The sequence below is a fragment of the Heliangelus exortis genome, chromosome 3, assembly GCF_036169615.1.
Source record: "Heliangelus exortis chromosome 3, bHelExo1.hap1, whole genome shotgun sequence".
Classification (NCBI taxonomy): domain Eukaryota; kingdom Metazoa; phylum Chordata; class Aves; order Apodiformes; family Trochilidae; genus Heliangelus; species Heliangelus exortis.
This window is the reverse complement of record NC_092424.1, coordinates 107,175,552-107,199,417: the sequence shown is the minus strand read 5'-3', so window position 1 is coordinate 107,199,417 and position 23,866 is coordinate 107,175,552. Positions and strand designations below refer to the sequence as shown.

Below are 23,866 nucleotides of genomic sequence, written 5' to 3'. Positions count from 1 at the left end.
AATGATTTAAAAATTTGCTTATGTTGAGACTAGACACCAACAGTCATCAATCCATAACATGCAGCATCCACAGAGTAATTCTGATTTTTACTGGATCCAGTGGATTTAGCTACACAGACTGCAGTCTGTATCCTCATGCTGGGTAGGAGAGGTCTCAGTACTCATGCAGATATAATTACTACAGTTACTACCTTGATACAAAATGATAAAAGCTTTCTTTAGGCACCAATGAATTTCAGAAATCACACTCTCATGCCAGTATTTTGAGACTATGGTAGCTTGCATGCTGGTTTTCCTGGATACTTAGTGAGATACTGGAGCAAATTCAGAAATCCTTGTCTCCTATTACCCAGGGGAACAAAGCCTCCAGGGATACCTCCCACACCATCAGAACACATTCATTGTTTCTAACTCTGATCACACTGACTCTTGAACACTGCTTAAAAAACTGTTTTTATTTAGTATTCTGTAATAATTTATTTTGTACTGTGTTATCAAAGATAAAATAAGAGCTGGCTACAGAGATTTATATCACAGTGATTATTTGATAGGAGAACTGCATTACAAATGATCAATTATTTGTTGCAAATGAAATGATTAGAAACCTAGGAAGCAGCTGGTAAATAATCATGCAATTATCAGAATGTACTCCTAAATATAAAGTCACTTATTATAGATGCAAAGGTAGTCAGATGAACTATGTAAATATAGACAATCTTCAAGACAACAGCTCTTGTTAAGATATTTACATTTCAGAAAGAGACTTGGTAAAATAAAGGAATGCAGGACTATTCTTTATTTAGGATAAAGGTTTGGGATTTTTTATATCTAAGGTATAAATTAACTCAGAGTACTTTTACACTATTAATTATGGCTTTCACAGGCTACAGACTTCAGTATTGTAGATACCTAAATTCACAGAATCATAGAATGGCTACAACTGGAAGGACCTTAAAGATCAAGTTCCAACCCCCTGTATGGGCAGGGACACCTCACACAAGACCAGGTTGCTCAAGCCCCATCCAACCTGGCCTTGAACACTTCCAGGGATGGGGCATCCACAACTTCCTTGGGCAACCTGTGCCAGTGTCTCCCCACCCTGGGAAAGAATTTTTTGCTAATGTTTAACCTAAATCTCCCCTCCTCAAGTTTGAAACCACTTCCCCTTGTCCTCTCACTACACACCAATGTAAAAAGCCCTACCCCAGCTTCCCTGTAGACCCCCTTCAGATACTGGAAAGCTGCTACAAGGTCACCTCAGAGCCTCCTCCAGGCTGAACAACCCCAGCTTCCTCAGCCTGGCTTCACAGGGGAGGTGCTCCAACCCTCTGACCATTTTAGTGTCTCTCCTCTGGACATGTTCCAGGAGCTCTGTGTCCTGATGTTGGGGACTCCAGAACTGGACACATTGCTCCAGGTGGGGACTCATGAGAGCAGAGGAGAGGGGGAGAATCACGTCCCTTGACTGTCTGAGCTTCTTTTGGTGCAGCCCAGGACCTGGTTGGCTTTCTGGGCTGCAAGAGCTCCCTGATGTCTCATGTTAAGCTTCTGCTCCACCACCATCCCCAAGTCCTTCTCCTCAGGGTTGTCATAGAACCATAGAATTGGCTGGGTTGGAAGGGACCTCAGAGATCATCAAGTCCAACCCTTGATCCACTCCCGCTGCAGTTCCCAGCCCATGGCACTGAGTGCCACATCCAGGCTCTTTTTAAATATCTCCAGGGATGGAGAATCCACCACTTCCCTGGGCAGCCCATTCCAATGTCTGATCACACCCTCTCAGTAAAGAAATTCTTTCTAATGTCCAACCTAAACCTCCCCCTGGCACAACTTGAGACCTCTTGTGCCCTCTTGTCTTGCTGAGAGTTGCCTGGGAAAAGAGCCCAACCCCCCTCTGGCTCCAACCTCCTTTCAGGGAGTTGTAGAGAGTGATGAGGTCTCCCCTGAGCCTCCTCTTCTCCAGGCTGAACACCCCCAGCTCCCTCAGCCTCTCCTCATAGGATCTGTGCTCGAGTTCCTTCACCAGCCTAGTTGCCCTCTTTTGTCCTCAGTCTTTTCTCCTCCCAACCTCTCTAAAACATTATAACATGTTCCCACACTTACTTGATGAGACAGGAAATCTGAGGGGTCTGAAAAGCTGGGAGTGTCATGCCAGGAATCAGTTGTGTTTACTGAGGGATTGGTAGGGCAGTGATGAGAAACATGAGCACTGGCCACAATCTGCCCCTGAAGGGCAGCTCCAATCAAAGTTCCAAGAACTTCCATGGTCATTCCTGAAGAAGGAAGCACAAATATGTACTGAGTATGAAAACTTGGTTCCTCCACTGCCTGTAAGCTTGCTCATTCGTCTCACTAAAGAGAAACCTCAAACCATTTTCTTTTACAGGGAACAGGAAAAAAAAAACCAAAATAACATAAAGAACAGCAGAACTGGAAGGTCAGTAACAGAACAGTTTCAAGGGAAGAGAGTTTTGTCATCTGTTTTCTGATCAGCTTTCAGAAGCCTCCATGGAAGAGCCTCTATCATACAAGCTGTATGTGTGTATGTGATGTGGCTGAGATTAAAATCCACAAGGGGATAACATAGAAACCTTTTATCTAAAGGACCAGAGCTGACCTACAGTTTAAATGTTGGATGCCATTTTTCCAAAACAGGAGTAGGAGCCACAGCTTTGGACTTTTCATCTCAAGCTTGACAGTAACTTGTGAAACATTTTTCATTCCACTTATGTGATCAGACCTCTAGGTTCTCCCAATATAAAATAAACTTACCTCAGGCTTATGTTGGAAATAATATAGCTGCAAAGCTTTTGGGAAGAGCAGAAGCTTTTTTTAACTGTGTAAGGCCACAGTGAGGCAGAATCAGCTACCTCAGCCTCAGACAATGATCACTAAGCAGATCACTACTACTCCAAGTACCATCAGAACAAGACATCACTTAAAAAAACCTAAACAAAGCCTTTAGTTGGGAAAGCAAAGATCCAGCCATGGGCATCCAGCTCACTCAAAATCAGACAACAAGGCAGGTAACTGTTACACCTCTGTTGCAGGTGAATGGTCAGTAATCTGGGCTGCAGGACCTTCTCAGCCTGAGGGATTTCAAGCCTGCACACAGTACAGCCATACCCAGCATCCTGAATTCCTGTCCTAGACTATTTTATGCATTTTGCATGAAGATTCACAGGGCTGAATACACCAGCTGATGAGGAATAGGGACCAAGACTGAGGGAATGCTCTTGTTATTGACCTAAACATCAGGATTTTTCTACATATTCTCACCCAGAGGCTCCAGGGGTCTCATGTCCCTTTATCAAAATCACCATGGGGATAATTTTAAGGACCACTTCCAGAGAAGGTTGCATCCTGGTGGTTATCACACTCTCTCTGGGAAGTGACAGGAATTTCAAAAGCTCCTAGGTTTAGGATAATTCAAGCTTCCTACACTGTAACAGCCTTGCTAGATGACCTTGGGCACATGCCTTTTTATGTATCCCTGTAAAGGAATAAAAGTGCTTCTCCACCTAATGGGAGGGCAGTGCACAGTGTTCTGTAAAAAGAGCTGCATGCAGCTAGGGAAGACCAAGAAAACAGAAAGAGTGGCTCCCTAGGAGACTTGTACCCATTAATCCATTGCCAGTATGTTCCCAGAGAACACTTCTCATGGAAAATTTGAGGCTTCACATGACATTAAGTTGAATCAATGTGACAATGTGAAGTAAAAAAAAAAAGCCTCTGCCTGAAAACTTCACAATCTTACTAGCAATGCTACAGTCAGTAGCCAGTTCAGTCCATACACACAAAAAAATGCTGGCAGATGGTGGAAAACCTAACCTCAACCTGATCTGAAGTGCTTGGACACAAACTGGTCTCAGCTGGGCCCTGCAAAGCTTCCAAGGTGTTGACTACCCAGTCCCAAGACAAGGGGCCCAGTTTAGTTCATTCAAAGCACCACCCACACAGTTTTAACCTTTATTTAGGGCTCTGCAACTGCATTTTATCAAGCATTTACATAAATTATAACTCAGAAGCACTATAAGAGACAACAGAAATACAATCATTATGAAACTTTATTTTCTAAGAAGCACAGAGAGCTGAGAAACAGGGATAATTCAATGCTCTTTGGTGCTGAGAATTTGCAAGGTATTACCTCCCACCTCAGCTGAGAAAGCTGATTTTTCAGACAGTAGATTGGGCCTGGAAGTAGGTTGCATTTTGTCTAGAATGTAAGTAGGGTTATGTTAAAGCAATTTTGGAACCCTGTATTTCTACCTTATATTCAGCAGGACAAAATTTATTATAACCAGTTCTGCTGCTCTCCAGTAGAGGGTAATGGACCCTATGATCCCAACCTTTTTTTTTTTTTTGAAGCACACTTCATATTACACAGCTGTTTTTCTTTAAACAGTTGAAGAAATGCCTGAAGACCAAACTAAATCCAAGAAAGTCTATCATCAAGAACAATTCTCTATGAAATCCAAGGAAAGGCAGAAGTGTTTAAGTAAAACACTTGTTTAAAAAGATGAAGAAAGGAGATTCTCACATAATCATAGCCATTACAAGAAAACTTGGCTCCAAACAAATATCATTTCAAAATATTAAAAAATACCAATATTTGAAAAGTGAAAAGTGTGGTACATTCCACCACAATAACTTGGCTGAGGAGAAAAGCTGAACACTGAAAAGTTAAACCCTTTCTGAACAACAAAATGGCACAATAAATGTACAACACCTCTCAGCCAGGGAGTTCAACAGCTTTTATGGGCACAAATTTCACATGCCTATGGAACCTTGCATGGGGCTAGCAGATAGGAAAGCACATTTATTTGGATCACAGCCTCTGAATACATAAAACCAGACAATAGAAAACACTAGGTACATGGATTTAGTCAGAATTTAGGCCAGATGACTCAGAATACAGTCAGTGCCAAAGAGAATAACACAACTGGAACCTCCTGCTGTTTAGTCCTATGACTGCTAGCCCAGACTTTCTCTTGAGGTAGTTGATGATAATACAAATTACAACTGTTCTGTGTGGCCAGAAAGGGATTGGGTTGCTCAGGGGATACTGTATCTAGAATTTCTGACATTATTTTTTTAGCACTTCTGGCCATTTTGTTGTGCCTCTCTGGTCTAGATTTCAGCATATTTAAGCAAGTATTCTGAATATTAGGACTAATGGAAGAGAAGAGGGCTCTTGCCAGGAAAACAAAACAGATGGAACAACAACAAAAATATCCAAAGTTAGTCTAGAACAACACTGAAAGACAAATAAAGACACAAAAAAGTCTTTTGTTGGGTATTTGACTATTTTCTCTTTACCTTGCTTAATGCTGGTGGTCAACAGAGACAACAGTTACTTTGTAAAGTAGGTGAGAGAACAGAGTGAAAACCTACATTGAATCCTTACATTCAATTTACAATATATAGAGGAAGTCTCAAAAATTTTTCATTGAACTTTTTTTATCTGATCAATTTACTTCAAAACAAAAAAATTTGTCTGGTTTTGATTGCTGAAGAGCCAGATATATGGCCTGGAAGGCTTCATACTTTAAGATAACACAGTCAGAGTGCTAGTTCTAGTAAAACAAAGTCAGTCCTTAAATTACCTGGTGTATCTTATAATTAAATAAATACAGATGAAATAAAAAGAGATACTTCAGTTGGTGTGAACATGCATACAAAATTAATTTTTTTTTCTGGTGAGGTTAACTGTCTTGATTCTATAATTTCTAGAATTTTTCTCAGAAAAAAACCAGGACTGCTATTTGGACTTACAACATAAAACACACAAACCAAAGGAAGTGCAAACTAGGGAAAAAAAAAAAGTAAAAAAGTAAAATACTCAAATTTACTTTCAGACTTTATTTAATCGAATATTATAGAAAATCAGCACTTTGTTTTTTCCCCTACAAATTACCTTTAAATAAAATTATTATTCCCTATTCTGGCTTGGTTAAGAGTGAGTTTTATAGGTTTGCCTGATTAGCAATAAATCAAAAGGAATTTATTGCCAATCAGGCAATTTGAGACAATAAAACATTCATGTCTCCTCTTTAGCTAGAAAAATGGAAACATTTACAAGGCAAAAATATTTTAAATCAGATATTAAGAATCCCATATGAAAGTCCAGTTGAGGGACCCAAACCATTAGAAATTCTCTATAGATAAAGAATTATTTTAAATTAAACTCAGCCCTAGGCCACATGAGAAAGCCCAGATCACACTCACGGTATGCAGTTGCAGAATCTCTCTCTTCCTGGTCTGTGCTGAGAAACATAGTGAGGGCAGAATATGGAACTTGGAATAACTATGCAAAGAAAGAACATCACTTAGGAAGTTGACAGGGTAAATGCTAAATTCCCTTGATATCCCAGGAAAGTGTTTAATGCAGCCTTGGAATTCACTTATTTAGAACACGGGGGGGTTTAGAACAAGGACCTGTTTTTAATTTCTGATTTGAAAAGGAAAAAAAGTATTTTTCATAATAGAGATATTAGTAATAAATCACCCAGGGGCTTTACCTTAATGCTGTGTCCCTTCAGCTTCCTTGGGAAAACATCCTTCACAGCTGGGCTAGAAAGCATCATCTGGTTTTCTTTGTACCAGGAGACTATCATGGCCCTACCGTGCCCCCACTAACAGGAATCAAAGCCATAATATGAAGACAATACAATTTCCCACTTTATCCAAGCCAGAAAATCATATAAATCTCCAAAATATTTCACACATCTATCTTCACTATGTAATTCCAGGAGATTATTGTCAAAACTGCTTTGGCTTCACCACCAATTTGCCTTACACTCCTTAATTTGAATTAAGAATAGGTAAAAATACTCAGCTGTTAAGTCCATGCACTGAACAAAGGTAGGTGAGGACTCTCACTTGTTTGCTTTTACAGCACTGGATGCAATTGAAAACCTGCTGCAAAATCTTGGTGGAAGCAATGCCCTGGTAATATTTATTGCAATGTTGGGTAAATGAGCCCCTTTTATTGCAGGATGGGCTTTATCTCTAGTAGTGCTGCCCAGAAAATAGCTATTGAATGTTAAAGGCCTGACCTTTTGGGTGCTCATTGTGTGAGTGGGAACCTGTCCCCATACTGCTGAAATAAAATAAAAATCACTTCTACAATCTTATAAGAACATACAGGCCAAACTCTAAGACTCTTGTGAAGTGGAAATGGGACATGAACCTGCTTGATCAATCAAAATTCTCAGTGGTGGTTTCACCACCATAGAAATCTGTAGCCAAACTAAGTCTGATTATCTGCATCCTACTCTGTTCATACAAAATGCATTTCTGTTCACCTCCATCAAACATGGCCTGTGTGTACATTTACAAAGCTCTGCCATGGAAAACCTGCATTTCTCCTTCAAAAGAGAGGGAAAAGAATTATTTTAATCCATTATGAATGTCTGTTGGGCCATCTTTCTAGAGGGAAAAAAAAGGGCCCAGGGAAATATTCCAGGTTAACACAGGATTACAAGATTCCCAGAACTGTAACCAGGAGAAAAGCCAAAGACAATCAAGAAATACAAACAATTTAAGTGTCTGGGAAACACTTTTTAGAAATGTGTTGCAGTCAAATTCAGTCACCAGGATTCACCCTGCTTGGCTGCAATGCAGACATCTCACTTCCAGTCCTAATCTGCTGTGTGATGCTGCTTTGCATGGAAGACACCTTGTTTCACCTTGATACCATCTCCAAGGCAAAATGGGGTGATGCAAACCCTACATGTACAGTATGGAATGTGCCAGAGAAGTTCTTGGGGATCCACTGAGATGACAGCTTGTGCAGAAATATTGCAGCTTCTGGGCTGTGTTAAAAATACACATGCTCAAACTCTTCTATCAGGGCATAACTATTGTTATGACTACTAGGAGTAGTATTTCAGTTCTGGCACCCTGACTTTTCATTGCCTTGTAGCTTGAGTCAAAACACCCAGAATTAGAGCCACAAACCTACTTCATCTCCTTAGGAAATGCCAATGGAAGTAACTGGAGGTAATCTAAATTACCATGTCATTTGCCAGAGGAAGCATTGGCAGAAATCATCAGTAAGCAGAGAGTTTGATAGAAGGACAACTACCTAACCCTTACACTCACTAGAAGCTGAAAAGTTTTTGTAAAACACAGTTTACTAAATCTGAAATCATGAACATAGAAAACAAGAAAATTACTGCTGAGAACATGATGAACTGTAGTCTACTTACTGTGGTCAGAGATTGGAAAAGGCAGTAGAAAGTCAGGTACCATGCAACTCTTCCTGACAGAAATGGAGGAAGGTACCACATAAAAAAATAGGACACTACTGTGAAGGGTGTACATGCCAGCATCCTGCAAAGAAGATTAACACATGTCAGCATAATGACAGCAAGGCACATTAAATTTTTCTGCTAATAATCAAAAGCAAGCAATTTATGTGCATTTTGTCTAACCACAATAATGCCATGCTTTTAAGTATTAAATGCTAGTGTGCATTAATGTAGAGTATACAAGTACTTCTGTAAAATGGAAAAAAAACCCAGCAAATTCAAAAGAAAAGAGCAATGCTTAAGTTTATATCCCACTCAGAACAGACACAATTTCCTTAGACATGCACTGGGAACAGCCTACCTATATTGTGATTCCTTAGTACACATCTCAGGCTACACATTTATTAGGAATCATAGAATCATAGAAAGTGAGGGGTTGGAAGGGACCTTGAAAGATCATCGAGACCAATCCCCCTGCCTGAGCAGGGCCACCTAGAGCAGGTCACACAGGAACACATCCAGGTGGGCTTTGGATGTCTCCAGGGAAGGAGACTCCAGAACCTCCCTGGGCAGCCTGTGCCAGTGCTGTCACCCAGGAAGAACCACTGACATCTAAGCTCTGTTACCATTTCTTTGCAACTTAAGCAATTTTTATGTGAGCCTACATATTACCAAAGATTCTGTCTTCTATTCTGAATGCCTTCAGTCTTCCTCTCAACTTAGTTTCTTCATCACTACTTCAAGCAGGTGCAAATATATTGATAACCTTAAAAATGCTGAAAATAGCATAAAAGAAAATGGATTGCCTACTGCAAAAGTTCATCCAGTTTGTGTCTACTTGTGTATATGATAATTTGTTCCACTTAACAGCAAAACTCCTCATGACTTCAAACCCAAAAGGAGCATCTGGTGAGGAAGATGGCTTAAAAAAAACAAAACACAGAAACTTAAATTCCAGGCATTGCCATAAACCTGCAATTAATTTCATTGTATTCTGAAAATTATTTCAGGCAAACAACACTTGTTAAGCTCCATGATATGGAAGAAATGATGAGATGTTATTATTTCCTAAAAGTCTGAGCTGCAGCAGCATCAGGGTCCCTCCTGTGTTATTGTAAATCAGACATTAAACAATGCAATTAGATGACCAAAATCCCAACAGAAAATACCCAAACACATAAAAGGGAAAACAGAATAATCCCTTCACAACAGCACTACTGACATTGGGGGTCAGCTGATTATTTTGTGATCGTGAACTGAAAACCTGGAACACAAAAGAGCAATGTGGGTAAATAGTTTAGTAAAACAATGGTTTTCCCACACTGCTCTTTGGGATGGACAGCACCACTGGGAGCTGAGCATTTGCAAGGAAAGTGCCAGGTTCTGGTATTCTCTGTCCCTCTGGTCCCCAGGCCACAGCTCATCCACAGCTGGTCAGCAACAGAAAACACAAATAAGGGTAAAATCCTAACACATCTCAGGGAATCCACCTTCCTCATCAGAACTGTGAGCTCTTCCAGACTGATAGCCAAAGAGAGTCACCATGATAAAATATTTTCATAGTCAATTTTTCATGCAACTTTTCACCAATAGCCCTCTTAGTATTCTCCCCTCTTTCCATATTTTCTTTTTCTCATTAAATCCAATGAGTTTTTCAAAACCTTGCTGAAGTTGCTGAATATCTGATTTTCTGCTATTAACCTCCTTCAACAAAATGTTTTACTAGGTTTATGGATTTCAGGTCACTGCCTGTTTATGCCTCTAAAACATGTTACATAAAAGAGATGAATAGTGATTTATGACTTCTTATTATATTGAGTAAAATATTATTTTATAGTTAAATGTCTACCTTCTTTACTAATGTTCTTACTTTGCTGGCAAGCTTTGCTGACAGGCAACTCCATTGCTTCATTTTAGATACTTAAGAAGACAGAATAAGTTCAAAATACTAAAATGTGTTTAAGCTAATGCAAGGCCTACTTTTTGCTTTGTATAAATATGGTCTTGACCTCCAGAGTATAGGAACAAAATTCCCTTAAAATAAAAAAATTAGCATGACCAAAAAACAGACAAAATCCTTCTGGAAAGGAAGCAGCTGTTTGAGGAACATATTAAAATTTGGGCTAGATAAGCACTTTTCCTGTAAGTGCAAGTTGTACAGTAGTTGGCTTAAAATGCAAAAGGCTGATAAGTTCATATTTGTGCTAGGGTGAGAGTTACCTAATGTCAGTTTAACATTAAACATATGTATTTGCAGCAGTTTTAGAGAAACGAAGAAAAGAATCAGAATACAACTAATTCTGCATTAAAAATGTCATTATTTTCTTTCTGAATAATTTTGTCACTCAGTTAATTCACTGCTCATTAAAAAGCATTCAATTTACCTGGTCACAAACCAAATCCTGAAAAGAGAAAGAGCAAGCTCTTCTTCTTCCATGGAGCTCTTGACAAAAAGCTTAACTTTCACCTGAAGGCCCTGTTCCTGCTGGGGCCAAGAGCAGTTGATCTCAGCCTCCAACATCTATTTGCCTTCTAGTCTTTTTCAGATGTAAGCTGCCTACAGTCAAGTTTCTGTAGCCCTAAAACTACACAACAGCAAGAGAAGCACCAGATAAAAAGCTGGGCTTATTTTCCATGAAAATTCAACTACTCTGCTCTGGATATCACATTTACTCTTAGATTTTTGTTGTGAATCACGTTTCGGGGTTATGTTAATTCAAAATATCACACAATACATCCTTATAATGCATAGGTGAGCAGTGATGAGTCCCTGGTTCACAGGCTACTTAGCCTCCCCATGACTTCCAAAATTTTAAAAATCCAACAAATAAATGCTTAATGCATACATGAGCTCAGATGCCTCTAACGTGGAGCACTCTTCTCCAATTTCCTTGCTTCACACCTGTCAATCTTTCTATCTAACATTCATTCTTTTCTCTTTATACCACATGGACAGCACATGTACAAGAGAACTAGCCAGAATTCCTCCAAGGAATCAGTATGTCACAGGGAAGCATCACCCTGTCCCTTTAGAAATGCTGACAAAAAATCTCACAGCATCTCATTCCATTATAAAAGTTGTGGTGATTTTTTAATTAGGTGTTTTTATTACGGGGATGAAAGAGAAGCAGACCCAGGATAATTGCTCTAAGGAAGAATGTAACAAGGTGTCAGGGTAGTGCTGGTTGCTGGGCCCTTCAATGCCACGGTGCCACTTCCATGCCCTCATCCTTTGTTGAGCTGAAAGAACAACCTAATGGAACTCTGGGAAGACTGATGTGAGAAGTAAAGGCACACCAGGACTCAAGTAGAAACACGTTCCAACTTGTTTCCAACAAGTTTCCATCTTGGGGAGAGAGAAGTGGAGCCAAACTAGAGGAAGATAAAATGAAAATTTAACCACAGATTCAAGAGAGTTTTAGATCTGAGATTTCTGCTTTGTCAACTATCCAGTGTCTTGGCTTTATTTCCTTGTGTCTCCAGTGGCAAAAACTCTCTTCTGTGTTCTCATGGCTGAACAAATTAAAGGGAAATAGATGACATGGCAATTTTTAAAAATTTATTTTATAAACCTAGAATGAATACAAACACTGTTGTCAGGGAAACAGAGAGAGAAAAATCAGTCTAATTCAGTAAGATGACTATATTATCACAACACAAAAAAATATTCTGGTATATATATACGTGTGTGTGTGTGTGTGTGTGTGTGTGTAAATTTATGTACACATTTCTGCTTACCAAGGCATGAGTCGGCCAATTTTTGTCCATCTGCTTTTGCTAATAAAAAAGCCAGCAACAGGATCTGTCACAGCACCTGAGGCTTTTCCAATGAACAGCACCAAAGAGGCATGAAACGGAGTAATCTGGAAGTGCAGACACAAAACTGTAAACAAGAGCCATTGTTTCACAATACAATGAAACAGCACAAAGAAACTTTCCAGAAAAAAAAAAAAACCCTCAGTGTTTTAAAGAATAATGATAGTTCATTTACAAAACATGTCTACTGCTGCCATAGAAATTACTACTGATTACTCATAGCAAACAAGCAAGTCATTGAGACAGGCATCATGCAAGAGGGAATTAGAGAGGAATAGTGCAGGGGATGAGAGCATATGAACATGTTTAGAACTAGGAAAATAAGCCAAATTGTCAAATAGTTGACTAAAGTTCTTGTTCTAGTCATAAAATCTGAAAAAGCCCCTCTGTAATTATCCCCTCGCTTTGTTCCCCACACATCCCCACTTCCCTATATCTTTATCTTGACCTGATCTAGAAAAAAGCAGAGGGAGCTGTTTCCATGCATTCGAGCTTTTTCACCTCCTGAGATGACAAACAAGGCTGCCAACTGGGGGCATGTGGCTGCAGAGGAGGCTGCAGCACAGCAGGATTTATCCACTCAGGACTGAACTGTGACAACTGAACTGCGTAAGGCACATCTGTTCAAGTCAGAGCTGCCAGCACATGTCCAACAAATCTCACTTGAAAAATGTTCATGCATTACATAAGAATAAAATTGCCAAGTAAAAAAAAAAAAAAACCCTTGAGGTTAACTCAGCAGGCACTTAAGTGCCTTTACAGAAACACATTTTATCCCAGGCAACGCAATTATTTTTCACAAATTTCTACATTTGTAGAGAGCTTAGGAATTAGCACCACACAATGGTTAAAAAAGGTGTCTCCTCTTCCCAGTGCTCGGTTCAAATGCCACTGAAATGTGAAAAAAGTAATTGAAATAATGTAAATATGAATGTCCCTCATATCAATTATTAGGACTACTGAAACAGCTCTGTGGCTTAAACAATGACTGCAAACAAAACCTCTTCATCTCTGTGTCCTCATATGATCTGTGCTCCAATGCAGCAGGAAGCCTGGAAACTGATAAAACACCCCTTGAGACAGCACCCCCTGCTCTTCTGCAGAGCTTTTTGCCTCCCAGGCAGCATCTCATGGCTTCCAGTTGGTGCAGGTCCCCTGCCTGCAGAATTTGCTGTAGGTATTCCCTCAGAGGTGAAAGAAAGAAGCAATAATCACTCAATGTCCTGGATGACCTTTGGTGCCATGCACTTTTGTAATCACACCTGTTAAATATTAGCACAAATTAGGTGAAATTGCAGGGACAGACAATCTTGCTGACACAACCAGCTCCAGGATGCATATTAGAAAACTTATGAACAGGGAAGGACTGGAGACAGCTGTCTCCAGTTGGTAATGATAGTGGCTCTCCAAGTATTCTGTTGCTGCATGGTAGGACAAGGTTGGAATAAGCACCAAACTGTGTCCCACAGCACTTTGCTGATGTCCATCTCACCTCCCTTTGCTGACTTGTGCCCTTCCATGGCCAGGGTGGCAAGTGGCCCACTAACCCTTAGGCAGACTCACCTTGGGGGCCAAAGGCTTGCAAGTCACTACTGCTTCTCCAGGGAAAGGTCAGCCAAAACAAGGAAAAAACAGCAGTTATAAAGATACAGGGTTGAAACACTGTGGTTATGAGGGACACAGGGACAGAAAGCTTCATATCAGGTGGGGTTTGCACTGGTATTTTGTTAAAAAAACTTGGATAGAAAGGAAGTGGATATTAGATAAACAGAGCTGGAAGGAAGCCTTCAGGAAAATTAAAACCTCCCTTACAATTAGGAGTTAGGTCTGTGTAGCCACCATGTCTTAAGCATCAGCATTGGCTTATTCATCCCTTGGCTGCATTTTCTTAGTCCCCAAATCCAGACAGTGTCTGTCAGCACCAATACCAGAAACTTCTCCATGTTAATAAAATACAAGATAAAATATGCTAAATTCACCCATCTCAGAAGGAAAAAAAGACCAAGATCCGATTTTCAGAGGGTTTGGTGTTTCCTAGTAATTTGACTCAAGGATCCTGTGTGATTTAGAGTTACATTTATATGTCTGTAGCTTATATAGATAATTTAGATGGAACATGGAATTCAAACAGAAAAAAACCTAATCTACAGGTGAACACAAAAGTAATTTTCTTAGAAAGAACACCGAGTATACATGAGATTATACCCAGTGAGTTTCACGGTCTCTTGAAGACCTAAAACAGTTCTGTCCTCTAAGCAGGCAGGATCTAAACCCGTGTGGTTACTATAAAACTACATGCTCTCTCCTGAAAATATGTGTAAAGAAAAAAAAAATTCAGAGATTTTTATCAGGTGTTGAAATAAATGCTGTCCCTGCAGGATTACCTCAGAGAACAAACTAAACCATGACAGAACAGATAATTAAGCCCCTCAATGAAGTAGTAAGTGCATCATTAAAAACATTAAGGAAAATTATTTGGTTTCAGTAGGATCTTGCTAGCAAAATAATAATCATTATGTAATTTATTTAGGTGGCTCCCAAAGATTTAAAAATGGGCCCTCAGCTTTCTGGACACTGTGCAAAAACACATAAGGAAATAAATAGTCCCCAGCTTTGGAAACCTGCAATTTCTGTGATAAGCAGAGAGTTGGGAAATTGCCATATTTATGAGCACCCTGGGAAATTGTATCAGTGCCTTTCTCATTCAGTTCATGCTTCATAACCTCCAATGGCTTGGATTGTCTCCCTTTAGTCAGGGCTGCATCTACCTTCCTGCTGCATCTCCAAGTCACCTGTTTCACCTCCAGCTCAACACCATCCATTTGACATCTTTAACACAGCTGTCCAAAACTGGCCCCTTCTCTAGATCCTGTGACTTTAATCTCAACAAGATACTCAAAATCTCAGTCTTACATACCAGTCTTATCATGCTGATAAATTTCTCAAGTAAGTCACACCTCAGCTTCTGGAACCAAGCTTTTAGAGGAAAAGCATAAACAAAATCTTTGGATACCTCCATTCCAGGAACTCACAGTTCCCTGTCTTTCTACATCTTAAGCAGTAAATAGATAATGATTTATGATCCAGAACCTCCTGTTCTTTCTAGCAAATAGAAACAGCCATCAGTGCTGAAAGCCACTCATGTACTTTCAGCTACAGTTGCTCTCACAGTCCCTACAATTTGGCTTCACCTCCCTAAAATTCTTTTTTTTTTGGGCCATGATACGTACTGCATAATTAGTTAGTACATTATCTGTACCACCTAGTCACCATGCAGGCAATCAAGACAATCCAAAACAGTAAAAAAATGCTTATGGATTTATTTTCTTTGTTTCTCTGCTGCCCTGAAATCTAGCTGGAGCAGCTGAAAGTCAGATGAATGGGATGATGACTCCTACTGCTTTGTTTTACCAGGTCTGTTTCTGCACCAGAAAGCCACAGACTGGAAGCAAAGAACCTTCAGGAAGCATAAGTCAGCTTTGTCTGCAAAGAAATTGTCCTACACAAACTAAATAAAATTTGTGTGAAAATACACTGACTACTGGATGCAACTGCAGTGATTTTCAACTAAATTAAAAGAACTTCAGTCTCCTCGTGGTGCTATTGATGCTTCAGATGTCTCATCTCTTACTCTCTGACTTGACAGAAAGCTGCTTTTTCTAGTGTCTGCAAGTGTGTGAGCTCTACAGTGTCTAAAGTTCTACTAATAACCCAAACTAGAAGAAAACAATGGCCACTTCAAGACAGAAAGGGAGCTAGTGGAAAAAAAGAAAAAAAAAAAATTCTAGACAACTTTATGCAGCTTCCAGGTTGCTAAGCAGCTAGAGGCAATGATAATCATAGAATCATAGAATTGGCTGGGTTGGAAGGGACCTCAGAGATCATCAAGTCCAACCCTTGATCCACTACCACTGCAGTTCCCAGCCCATGGCACTGAGTGCCACATCCAGTCTCTTTTTAAATATCTCCAGGGATGGAGAATCCACCACTTCCCGGGGCAGCCCATAATGTTACTATTAAAAAATTTTAATACCTAATTCACCTTTTTCATTCCAGGGACATTGTCAACAACATCAGAGATGAAGTAAGTCTACAAAGTAAAGGTTTCTTGTGCTACTTACATGTGCTATATCTAGCAGGTAGATTTGTAGGAAGAAGGCAGTAGCACTCCCTGCCACTTGATTTGGGGCACCTCCTATTGCATAGCACAACTTGCTGCAAATCGAGAGCCTGTATTCCTGTCAGGATGAAACAGAACAAAAGATGAGGGAAACAAGGTACACAAGATAAAAAAAGTTAAAGACTAAGGTTAACACCAAATTCAGCTGTTGGCTTCCCAGGTATTCCACTAATAAATCCATATGCTCTCTACCCTTATCATCAACAGGAATTTGGGTGCTCATTGCTTTGATTTTTATGGTTTAAAACAGATTATGGTGTTACTAGAAGAGAATTTAGGGCTTACTTACCTGCTTCTCCCAAGCTGTCAAAAAGGAAAAAGTCTACAAACAAGTAAAAAGCAAAGAATTGCACAAACTCTTGCACTATTTTCTGAGCTTACTTTGGTCTTTGAATGTTTAATTCAGATTTTTTAAAGGTTAAAAAACTTCCTTTTTTTTTTTTTTTAATCTTATATTAATATTTCAGACCACAATAATTGATATATACTCTCATACCACAGTAGTTTGATACTCAGAGAAGCAAAGTTCCACACTGAAATACAGACTAAATAGACTCCAAATATTTCTGCTCCACTCCTTCCTTACTTTATTTAAAAAATGCTGGTGTGACTCTGGCAAAATCACTTGACTTTGTACATCTTCCTTTAGACTTGAGCTTTTTATATCATTTGTGAAAGTTGACATAATAGGGAAAATGATTTTGGGGCCCCAGGTGCTCTTTAAGAAGGACCCTGAGCCACAGAATGGTTTAGGTTGGAAGGGACCTTGAGGATCATCTAATTCCAACCCCACTGCATGGGCAGGGACATTTCTCACTAGACCAGGTTGATCCAAGCCCCATCCAATCTTTCCTTGAACACTTTCAGTAAGGGGGGATCCACTCCCTATGCAAAACGTTCCAGTGTCTCAGCACTCTCACACTGAAGAATTTCTTCCCAGATCTATCCTCTTCCAGTCCAATAGGACTGTTCCCCCTTATCCTATCTTTACATAACCTTGTAAAAAGTCCCTCTCTAGCATTCCTGTTTGCCCCCTTCAGGTACCAGAAGCTTTCTCTTCTCCAGGCTGAACAACCCCAATTCCCTCAGCCTGTCTTCATAGCTGAAGTGCTCCAGCCCTCCGATCACCTTTGTGCCCTTCCTCTGGACTTGGCCCAACAGCTTCATGTCCCTCTAATATTGGGGTCTCCAGAACTGGACACAGTGCTCCAGGTGAGGTCTCATGAGAGTGAAGCAGAATGGGAGAATCACCTCCCTCACCCTGCCAACCACACTTCTTTTGATGCAGGCCAGGACATGGTTGGGTTTCTGGGCTCCAAGCACACTTTGCCTGCTCACGTTGAGCGTCTCATCAACTGATACCCCCAAGTCCTTCTCCTCAGAGGTGTTCTCAATGCATTCTCCACCCAACTTGTATTTGTGCTTGAGATTGCCCTGACCCACGTGCAGGACTTTGCATTTGGCCTTGTTGAACTCGATGAGGCTGGCATGGGCCCACCACTCAAGCCTGCCAAGGTCCCTCTGGATGGCAACTCTTCCCTCCAACCTGTCAGCCACACCACTCAGCTTGGTGTGCTCAGCAAACTTGCTGAGGGAGCACTCAATTCCAGTGTCCATGCTGCTGACAAAGATGGACTGATCCCTGAGGAACACCACTCATCACTGGTCTCTACTTGGACAGTGAGTTGTTGACCCTAACTCTCTGAGTGTGGCCATCCAGCCAATTCTTTATCCACCAAGCAGCCCATCTGCCAGCTCCATGTATCTCCAGCTTAGAGACAAGAAGGTAGCTATAGGCATGTTTAAAAAATTCTGCAAAACTGTGTTCTCTCATTTTCCTTTTGATTTATCCAAGTATATTCTTCCTTGCGAAGTATCCAAGAATATTCTCCGATAGAATTGCCAAAAAAGACAAAAGCTGAAAATAAGATTTCATATAGGAATGTACAAAACTCTACACTTGCCCTTGTTGTAATTCATTAAATTTTTCCCTGCCCAACTCTCCAGTCTGTCCAGGTCCCTCACAGCTTTCTGGGGTATCAGTCAGTCCTCTCAGCTTTGTGTCATCAGCAAACTTGTTGAGAAGACACTGTCCCATCACCAAGGTCACTGAACAGGACTGGACCCAGCACTGATCCTTGGGGGACTCCACTAGCCACAGGTCTCCAGCTGGACTCTGCACCACTCATCACCACTCTTCGGGATCTATTGTGTAGCCAGTTCTTAATCCACCTCACTGCAGATTCTTCTATCTCATGTTTCCTGAGCTTGCTCACAAGGATGATATGGGACACTGTGTCAAAAGCCTTGCTAAGGCTACATTCACTGCTCTCCCTGCATCTAGCCATTCAGTCACAACCTCATGGAAGGCTATCAGATCAGCCAAGTATGATTTCCCCTTGGTAAAATCCCCATGCTGACTGCCCCTGATAACCTTCTTCTCTTTCAGGTGCTTAGAGATGACCTCCAGAACAAGCCACTCCATCATTTTTCCGGGGATGGAGGTGAGGCTGACTGGCCTGTAATTGTCTGGATCTTCCTTCTTGCCCTTTTTGAAGGCTGGAGTGACACTGGCTTTCCTCCTTTTCCTCAGGCACCTTTCCTGTTTGCCATGATGTCTTGAAAATGATGGAGAGTGGTAGGGTGAGAACATCAGCAGCTCTCTCAACACTCTTGGGTGCATCCCAGCAGGGCCCAGGGATTTGTGAATATTGAATTTGCACAGCTGATCTCTAACCCAGTCTTCTCTGACCAGTGGTGAGTCTTCCATCCTCCAGGCTTTCTCTCTTATGTCCAAGGTCTGGAGTTAATCTTATATTCCTTTCAAAAGGACAACATATCCAAATCAAATTTAGGCCTAATAAATTCTAATAAATAAATCTTGAGAACAATAACATGACACTTGTGCAGAGGAGTGGGACCAACAGCAGTATACTAAAAGAGCAACTAAAGGGTTTTTACCTTAAAGCTGATACTGCTACACTTCTGCCTCTAGCAACAGAAACAATTTGATTTCTGTGAAATCTAGTGAAAGCTTTTTCACCTGTGTAAGTTTGCCAGTAAGCTTAAAATACCCCAGTAATTCACTAGAGATATGACTGCATAAGCAGTCAGGAACAGGTCAAGGAACAGAATAAAAAGTATTTAGAATTAAAACTTCATTCTGAGAGCCCTGTGAGGAATTTGAATGCTAAAATACAATTGCTTCTACAAGCTTTATAAGAAAGGTGAGATTTTGGGGTGGGAGGTAAGAGTAAAGAAGGTCAAATGAAGCTGTGTTCTTTTTTGTTCTCAGATTAACTTGACAGTTTTGTACTTACACATGCCTCCATCATACCAAAGTTAATTGTGTTTCAAGTTAAACCAATAAAGAAAGCATAATTGATGAGAGATTTGATTTTGCTTCTTAAATAGAAGTTTAAAAGTTGTTACAGAAAATTAATGCATCTCATACACTATAGTTTCTTTATTTTATTCCTTTTGGAAGTTAAAACCATACTTTTCATTGCTCATAAATTTTCCCATTCCCAACAGAACAGAAATTTAACATAATGTTTGTAACAGATCATCTTACTTCTGAAGAAAGTGGTTAAGCACACTGAAAACAACTCTGAAACTGTACTGATACTGTGTGGATATTATGGACATAGGGAGCAGATGCATTTTGTCCTATTCTTTATCAGTTGAGCCCAGAACTGAACCAACAAGTAATTCAAAAGCAGTAAGAAGAAAGCACAACCTGCAACTCGAAGATAAAAGCTAGTCTAGGTTTATCTGAGAAACAATGAAAATGCAGCTAATAAGAGGCAGCTTTTGAGTCAGCTTTTCTCTCAATGTAGAATTAATACTGGTAATGTTTTTGTTCTTTGAGTAGCCATACAACTGTTTCTAAAGAGCATGACAGTCACAGGTGGTATCCCAGATCCCTCATACCAAGTATCTTGAGAACTGTTTTCAGATTTCTGAGAGACATCAGCCCAACCCTTAGTGGAAGAAGTAACAAGAGCAGGGCTTGGGTGCAGACAACTAGAAAGGGCAACAACACAGGATACCATGGTGCTTTTCCAGGATATTTTTCCAGCTGCTGGCATTGAAGAGCTGAGGGTCTCTGGGAGTCAAAGATGGCACATTGCAGTTTAAAATCTTCAGATACCTCCCATGAATTCACTCATTTACTTTCTGAACACAAAATATTCAAACCAGAATAGCATGCGCCCACAGATTCTGATGAACTCCACAGCTTCACTGCCTTCCACCACATCACGAAAGGTCACCTCAGCTTCCTCTGTTTTGAAGCTGCCTCTTCCCAGTGTCACCAGATGCCCCCTCAAGCCGCACTGAGGAGTCACCCACCTCTCTCTGCCTCTCCTCCCCATCTCGGCAAGCGCCGAGCCTAAAAGAGGAAGCGTTTAGGCACCAACCCGCAACACTCAACTGGAAATGGGGAGTTGGTGAAGCTTCCTTAGGAGACTGAACCCCTTCCCGCCGTCTCCTGACACTGATCCCCACCTGCCTTGGTCAGAGAGAAGCCGGGAGAAGAAAAAGTAGAAACCGAACGAGCTTCCTTTCCTGGCACCGACAGGGACAGTAAATGTATCGTGCACTTGAGGGAAAGTATCAGAGCTTCAGGGAGCTTCTCGGTGAGAGAGGAGGGGGTGGTGGTGCCCTACGGATTTAAGCGCTGTTCCTGGTACCTCGCTGGAACAGTCTGCGCCGTGCAAGAAGCTCCACAAAAAACACAGTAGCAACTTCAGGCTGCCCCAAGCCCCCGGGAGTGCCCACCTCCCTTCCCCGTAACCTGCCGGCAACGAATGTAAAAAAACAGAGCGCCGGGGCAGGAGGGCACGGGTGGGATCACTCTGGGACTGTGGCTGAAGGGCTTCTGAAAACCCACGAGGGCCGCTTTTCCCCCATCCCAGCCCCTTACCTCCTTCTTCTCCTCCGCCGGGCGTTCCGGGGTGTCCTTCGCATCCCCCGCCATGGTGAAGCGGGCAAGCCCACCCCCGGCCAACACCTGCGTGCCTGGGGCGGGGCGGGAAGGAGAGGGAGAGCGGATAGCTTCCTCCCCCACCCTGACGGAGCGTCCTGGAGGGGAGAAGACACTATCGCTGCCCTCCAGGCTCCGGAGAGGGTATTCCCCGCCAGAGGAGCCCTCTGCCCACCTCGGGCTAAGGCAGAGTCCCCCGAGCCCCCCGCGGGCGGAGGGAACACCCCCTCACCCTCCGTCCCGCCATGCCACTTCTACTGAGGAGAAGATCGGGGCAACTCCACGCGGCGACAGCAGTGCCGCCCTCGGTCTTCCCTGTGGGGCTGCCGCGGGCGCCGTCCGTGAGGTAAAAACGCGGCTGTTCGTTCAGCTGGAACCTGCTGAACCAACCCGGCCGAGCGCCCGGGGAAAGCCGCCACAGCGCCCGCCCTGCCGGTGCCCTCAGAGGCGCCGCTGCTCCCGCCTCGCCCCGCTCAACGATGGGGTGTAAGACGGAGAGGGTTTCTGGGGCCACTTTCATCCAAAGTGTAAAAGATTCCATCTCCACCCTTTGAAGAGGTGCATTTTTTTTTAAAATTTAATTTATATGAATTTATAACCGCGGCAGCCAGCAATGCTGCCTTGTGTCAATGGCAACGAGATCGCACAGAAACCACGCTTGACCCAGGAGCTCTGCACGCTGTAGGAAGAGGAGCTGGAGCTGCTGCCCTCAAAAACCCCTGGAGATGGCACCGCTTTTGAGGCAGTGCATGTTCACCACCACCACTCGGCCCCGAGGAAAATGGTCTTGAGAGCATCCTCAGCATCGGAGGGGAAAAAAAAAATATGCATTGCATTTTGAAGTACGAATTGTTTCAACAGCAAATCAACCTCAGAGGAGAGGGTTTAAAAACAAGCCAGGAAGCACAGGAGAACTCAGATCTGCTCATCTTGGGATGATGATGAATTACCTTATGCATAGGGCTGCCAGGCTCAACTCAAGGAGCTTTGCTAATGACAGGGCACTGGGTGGGTTCTGGACACCCACTGCACACTATGTTATGTAGCACTGATACATAAATCCTGTGCAACCTCATTTGACATGAATAATTACAGCAAATTTGCAAAATTCTGAAAGAACAAGCCACTTAAGCTCGTAAAAAAACAGACTTTCAATGCAAACTGGAATTGCTGAAAAACAAACGGAACTTGTTGAAAACTTTCTGCAGCTTTTAGGCTCCAAAGTGTCCCCTAAAGGCTGAGACCAGGTGGGCTTCAAAACAGAGCAGGACAGGCTCTGTCCTCAATACATAATTTGTTCTGAAATACCAAGCAAGAAGGTATGCAGGTAACATTCAAATTCAGAGTTGAGGTTCTTCATTTTCTCTGCATATGTCCTCATAACACATTAAATCTTCATTACCTGCATCTTCATGTTTCTTCATGTATGAAAAAACTACAGAAAACATTTCTTTGTTCTTTTTAGGATATTTCAATTTTGCTGTAAATTATGTTAATACACAGGCTTTACTCACAAGAGTGAAGGCATTTGAAGAGACACTGATAGTATTTTCTGTGCTTCACAAACTCAAGCATTGATCAAGCTAGTTTTACTGTTTGCCTAAAGCACACTAGTTGTCTATAACACTGAGCAAGGGATTAGCATGTCCAGACATTATAGGTAGCTAAATCAGTCTTTATAAATTGACTGAGAACAATTCCATTTGGGAAAGCCCCGTACTCATTCCAAAGATTTTGTCCAAATTAGGAAATAAATTATCCAATCACAGTTGCCTTTTTAAAAAAGCAATTTCTAGTCTATCATGGAATTAGTACAGCATCACTCTTGACTTTTTAAAGATTTGCTCTCATTTTGTAATTAGGATCATGAGTGTATATTTGCAGTTTGAAAGTGTCAAGTACACCAAAGCTGTAGCCAGAAACAGCTGATTTCAATAAAGCATAATATAGAGACAGACAGAACCAAGCTATCCAGTCTCTTAAAATACTGGTAGCCAACATGAATCAACACTGAAATACTAAATACTGGTCCTTTCCAAAACCATGACTTTTTGATAAAAAGCAAAATGCATTTATCTACCTTAAAATTTTATCCCTTCTCCCCCTTCAATTTCAATCAACCTTACAGTAATTGTTTCCTTGAATTTCAATGTTGCAAATGCAGGAATAGCATACAGCTACTTTGACATTTCATGCACTTTTTAGATAAGAATAACTGAGCTTACAATCAAGCACGTGGTGTTTCCTAATAGTTTTATATTAGGACAAATTCAAAAGCACCGATTAATAAAATTCTCTGCTCAAAAAGCTCTGCAACCTGAGGGTTGGATCTGTATCCGTAGGCGACTTCTTTCTTCAATTTTTCCAGTGCATTTTTCTGCACACTTCTTACTACTAGAGATCTTGTAGGCTTTTCATGTAGCAGAGGAGGTAGTCCAAGAGCAAAGACAATTTAGTTGTATTATTTGCTACTAAACCTAAATGACACAGTAGTACAGCAAGTTGACAACACTGGAAACAGTTAACTGCACAATTTTCAGAGATTTGCTCTCTAAATATATTGAATAGCTACTATTTGTGCAGCTGACCTGTATTGCAATGCCCTCAAACATACCAGGAGAAATGCTG

General features: G+C 41.4%; 1 protein-coding gene across 2 annotated transcripts in view; it reads right to left on the bottom strand.

Moving 5' to 3' along the window:
* MFSD2B (MFSD2 lysolipid transporter B, sphingolipid) overlaps positions 1 to 21,792 on the bottom strand; it is a 36,332-nt gene extending 14,540 nt beyond the window's left edge. The window contains exons 1-6 of one of the 2 annotated variants that reach the window (XM_071742061.1): positions 21,179 to 21,792; positions 16,193 to 16,309; positions 11,994 to 12,118; positions 8,214 to 8,337; positions 6,229 to 6,307; positions 2,104 to 2,273 (exon numbers count right to left, since the gene is read on the bottom strand). In XM_071742061.1, the coding sequence (XP_071598162.1) occupies positions 2,104 to 2,273; positions 6,229 to 6,307; positions 8,214 to 8,337; positions 11,994 to 12,118; positions 16,193 to 16,309; positions 21,179 to 21,232 (669 nt within the window). In that variant the 5' untranslated portion in view covers positions 21,233 to 21,792. The remainder of the gene's footprint in view (positions 1 to 2,103; positions 2,274 to 6,228; positions 6,308 to 8,213; positions 8,338 to 11,993; positions 12,119 to 16,192; positions 16,310 to 21,178) is intronic. The other variant, XM_071742062.1, reaches the window with a different exon arrangement.
* Between the last annotated feature and the right edge of the window lie 2,074 nt (positions 21,793 to 23,866).